The sequence below is a fragment of the Setaria viridis genome, chromosome 7 (assembly GCF_005286985.2).
Source record: "Setaria viridis chromosome 7, Setaria_viridis_v4.0, whole genome shotgun sequence".
Classification (NCBI taxonomy): domain Eukaryota; kingdom Viridiplantae; phylum Streptophyta; class Magnoliopsida; order Poales; family Poaceae; genus Setaria; species Setaria viridis.
The window spans coordinates 25633671-25638706 of record NC_048269.2 but is presented as its reverse complement, the minus strand read 5'-3'; the positions used below and the strand labels follow the sequence as shown (position 1 = coordinate 25638706).

Sequence of the window (5036 nt, the reverse complement as noted above, 5' to 3'; positions counted from 1 at the left end):
AGCACTCAACAACCTTCAGCAACCTGAAGACTGAGTTCGTGCAGCTGTTCAGTTCGTTTCAGTTGTGCTTATGTGCTAGCTTGACTGACGCGCCGTCCATAGCAGTGCATAGCAGCAGCAGCAGAACAAACGCAATGACACTTGGTGACATTGCATTTGAGGTAGATTCTCGTGTACCTACGTAGCTACATGATGGTTCACTTGAGTCTTCAGCTCTCTGCTTGCAAGCTACGTGCCCGCCATCATTCTGCTGTGCTTTTGCGCAAAAGCACAACAGAACAATCAACAGAATAGAGAATAGCCGGCCGCTGCTGCAATGCTGCAGCCCCTCGAAGCCCATTGGCCTGGACTGTCATCAGTCATCACCCATGTCAGCGACTCGGTGTTCGTCCAAGGCGTGATTCAGAGACACACCTTCTGGAAGACTGGAACTTGACATCGCTCAGGAAAAGCTTGAAGAGGGTCCATGGACCTTCAGTTATGGTTGCAGACCGCTAGTTTCATCAGTAGCACCGGCTTTGGATTCTTTTCGGATCGGTAGCACCGGCTTGGATTCTTTTATTGTTGAGGATTTGAATACAGATATTCACTGTCCAAACTGCAGCTACCGATTCGTCATCGCCTAAGTATCCTAGAAATATATTTACAGGCTCGGCAACGCTATTGCCTCGCGCTTTCAGCTGTTTCACACACTCAGCAATAATGGCGTCACTAACATTGCTGCTGCATTACGAACTTGGCGCAGCAAAATCTATGGATGGGCTGGGCGGCGATCCGTTCGTCAAGCGGCGCTGCAGTTCACGTCCTCGGGCTCAGCCACGTTGTAGTACAGCGTGGACGTCCGGTCGTCGAACTTGGAGACGACGTAGTGCGGCGTCAGGCCGCAGTAGCACTTCCGCAGGCGCTGTATGCAGATGTCCATTATCTTCTGGAACATGTGGTCTTCCTGGATGAAGGGCTGCTTCACGAACTCCTCCAGCGGCATCCACTGAAAGAACCGTTTCACAGTGTCAGTAATCTTGTCCGCAGTCTACAGATGTCACTGACCGAATTTGATGCTCTGGAAATGAGAACTACGTATTTTAATAGGCAGGTTCATTTTAAAGATGACGCACCTTTGCTGCCTGAATCTCTGTCTCATCAATCTTGATCTCACTTGAAACGGGCCTCAGCATGCAGATGAAGAACAGGTCGGACTTCTGGAACGCCACGTTGTGGGCATGCCTGGCAACACAAATGAGGAAAAACTGAGACTCCAGTTTGGGGATACTAAGATATACAATTATCGGAATAATCACCGGAACAAAGAAAGTACAGTAACTAACTACCTGAAAGCAACGACATCGACGAATTCGGTGTCGACCTGCATAGCGCATCGCAATCACAGCACTTGTGAGAATCGATCCCCACGAAGATGGATTGAAAAGAAGTGTTGAATTCTAGAGAGTTCCATTTCTTACCCCAGTTTCCTCCTTCACCTCTCTGCTAGCTCCTGTATAGATTTCCTCCGACTGTGACCAAACAAAGTTTCAGTAACAGTGACACATATCATGCTTAGTTTACAATTAGGAAGCCCTCGAATGCATTCTTACCGCAAGAATGAAACCTGTGGGGAGTTTCCACACACCATCCAGCGATGAACCGTGATACTTCTCTTGAACCACTAGGACCTGTTGAGATTATTCACGAGAATGCCGTCAGAATTCAGAGACACAGAGCTTTTCAGATACCAGTTCCCATCGAATCAGAAGCACGGTACGCATGTGATTTACCTCCATTTGATCATTGATCACAAAGCCCCCAACTCCAACCTGATGAGAAGCATTTGCTGGGAGCATGTTTGGCTCGTCGGGGATCCAGTACGTCATCATCAAGTACGATTCCTCAGCGTGGTGGTACTTGAAACCTTCCTGCAGACAGAGTTCAGAAAGACCATGAGTAAAATCTTCAGAAAAACTCCGAATTTTATTGATAGTACCAACTAAAACATGGCAGGACTGATTGGGACCGAGAATATGAAAAAAGTTTTGTACCTTTACTGCCAAGGGCACGAACTCGGCAAGATCCACTGGTAATTTCAGCCACACCCCTTTCTTCCCCTGCAACATCACAATCGTATGAAATCAGAGCTAAGTTAAAGTACCTCGATGGATACACGCACTACTAAACTGAACCACCGAAAGCTTCTCGATTGGATGGACGAGAGAGAAATGGGGGGTCGGAGCCGTACCACGGACTTCCAGTAGGACAGCGACGCCGCGAGCGAGCGCGCGAAGGCGGCCTTGTCGGCCGGCAGCCTGTCGGCGTCGACGACGACCCCGCCGTACTCGTCGTCGGTGGCCTCCAGCACGAAGTTGTGCTCCAGCGCCGTCCACCAGTGCTGCTGGTGGCCGCCGCCCGTCTCCGGCCAGTTGGCGACGCCCAGCAGGTCGGCCGGGTCGGCCCTGAACAGCTTCTTGCGCGCCGCCGACCGCACCCCGCTCAGCATCCGGCTGATGGAGTGGGAGTAGGACGCGCTCACCCTGCAGTCTGATGCAGATGAGCTCGGTTTGTCAGACTGGTGAACCGAATGCGCGGAGAGCTAGAGAGCAATCCCGGGAAACAGCAACAGCATAACCGGCGACGAAACGATGCGTCGTATTACCTCTGGAGGAGCAGGAGGAGCAGCTGAGGAAGCTCGCCGTGCTCCCGGCGCGGCGGCGCCTGGCCGCCGCCGGGTAGAGGCTGGCGGCAGCCACGGCGGTGTCGAGCAGGCTGCTCTCCATCCTCGGCTGTACACTCCACGATAGCTCGAGGCACCCCCAAACTGCTTTGGAACGGAGATGATGCTACGGCGATACTGCTACAACCGTTGCGCGCGCGTTGCCTGCCTACTGGGCGCTACTGAACTGAACTACTGTACCTGCTTGCTCGCTCGGATACCGCCGTGGTCGACGCGCGAATGGCTGAGCTCCACACGACGCGACCGGGCGCTTATAAAAAATCGCCGCGCGACGGGTCCACGTCGGCCTCACGAGGGCCCCGGCCCCGGTGGGCCGGACACGCCGTATGCGTGGGGATTGTCGCGTTCCGGAGCGGGCAAAGCCGAGCGAGATCCCCGCGCAGTAGCGCGCCGGCTCAGATCACTAGAAATTCCACCCAGATACCACTCGGCGTCCCTGCACACGACACCGATCAACTCGAGTTCCGGCGGATTAACAACGTCCAGTAGCTCGCGGCTGCGTCAGCTAATCAACCCACTAACGAGCAGCTCCCTAACAAAATGAGAATACTATACGATAACTTGACAGCGTGCGGGAGTGCAGGAGTGCGTCGTCGTCACTACCAACAAGCTAAGGGGCTCTTATCCCGATCTCGATTACGGGGCCCGTGCATGATCCAAAAGCATGTGGGCTACCTAGAAATGCTGTCTGGCCGGGGTGCCGGTGGCGGGCGACAGGGACCGGCGAGGCGGGGCACACGAGCTGCTCGATCACCGGTTAGGTCGCTGGCTCGCTGCTCCGGCGCCGCTTTTGCGTGGATTTTGTTTAGGCTTGGTTAGTTGCCTAACTTTGGGGTGTTAAAATTACTATAGCAACACTGTAGCGTTTCGTTTGTATTTGTGAATTATTGTCCAAATATTAACTAATTAGACTTAAAAGATTCGTCTCGCAAAGTACAACAAAACTGTGCAATTAGTTTTTAATTTCGTCTACATTTAGTACTCCATGCATGTACCGCAAATTTGATGTGACAGGAAATCTTCTTTTGCATAGTGACAAAGTTGAGATTTGGAGGTGAACTAAACAAGGCTTAGTGGGGGCGCGATTAGGTCGAGGTGGTACGTCTGTCCCCGCTTTTCCCCTGCCGCGTGATTGTGCTCCGAGTCAGAGTGCGATAAGCGGGCCGATTGATTGACTACCTGATCTGAAACCCGAACTGAGCTTTCTCCTTTTTCTCTCACGTCGACCGACACGGCGACACCCTCGCCGACTATGCATCATCTTCAATTCTTCATGGCGACCGTATGTCCGTATATCCCTCACAGACAGGCTGGCAGGGCCATGAAGTTAACTGCGCTAGCGATACGCGCGAGATATTTGCGAACAATTTTCTGGACGGGTCCACGGCCGGTGCAACGGTTTCCGCGGAAGCAAAAGCGAAGCGATCGAGCAAAGCCTCTCTTCACTGTTCTGTTCTGTTGCGTTGCTGCAGACTCGTCGCAGGAGGGCGCACGTGACTGATGGAGGCGTGTGCCGGTGCCGCGGATAGGGCGGGCACATGCACAGCACAGGGGGAAATTGTGTGTGGTTTGGGCTTTGTTCCGGCCGTGCGGATTATACGTGGAAACAGGCGCTGCGGCATGCCGGCGGGCCACGCGAAAGGGACGGAGCCCGACGGGTCAGAAGGCGACGGCGCGCGCCAACGCGGCAACACGTGGGAACGAGCCGGGCCGAGGAGCTGCCTCCGTTAAACGCGTCAGCACGGCCGGCCGGCGCGTGTCCGACTGCCGGTTCCGGCCGGTGCCGGGTGCCGAGTGAAGGGCTCAGACGGCTTCAGGTCGGTCAAAGCAGCGTGCCTGAGCTCGGCTCCGAGATTGATAGAAAGGCTGCTCTGCGAGCCACAGACGTCGGCTTCCACCAGATATTGGCCATGCTTTCCTCACATGCTTCACGAGCTTTCGCAACTCTCTCTGTTGGCGGTCTGTTTCGAACAAGAGCATTGGTCACATGACGATTGACGAGATCTATGAAGCGACGAGGTTTACGGGTGTGTTAGTCCGTGCAGGACAACTTCGTTTGGAGGAGCGATGGCTCGGCGCTTGTCACGGATCACGGCGGCTATCCCTGTATAGCAGTGGCCGGTGTCAGTAACAATGGTGCTGACGGTGACGACAGACTATCGTCTATCAGCTTTTTGCCCAGGTGATGGTGTTGCTGTTCATACACGAGCACCGGTGTTGTGGAGTGTTCTTATGATGTCGTCGCCTCCTCTCGATCAGCCGTGTTATCTGTGGCGAGTTTGAGTTTGAAGTATGTTGATAACCCAATCCAACC

The 5036-nt window shown here is 53.9% G+C and overlaps 1 protein-coding gene across 1 annotated transcript; it reads right to left on the bottom strand.

The window, feature by feature from the left end:
* Window positions 1–498: 498 nt before the first annotated feature.
* LOC117865917 (nudix hydrolase 8) lies at window positions 499–2954 on the bottom strand. The gene is made up of 9 exons (XM_034750186.2): window positions 2645–2954; window positions 2231–2529; window positions 2034–2099; window positions 1773–1910; window positions 1593–1670; window positions 1461–1511; window positions 1329–1363; window positions 1116–1224; window positions 499–988 (listed from the first exon to the last, which is right to left on the bottom strand). The coding sequence occupies exons 1-9, from the start codon at window positions 2763–2765 to the stop codon at window positions 782–784; spliced, it is 1104 nt and encodes a 367-aa protein (XP_034606077.1). The 5' UTR covers window positions 2766–2954; the 3' UTR covers window positions 499–781.
* Window positions 2955–5036: the final 2082 nt, after the last annotated feature.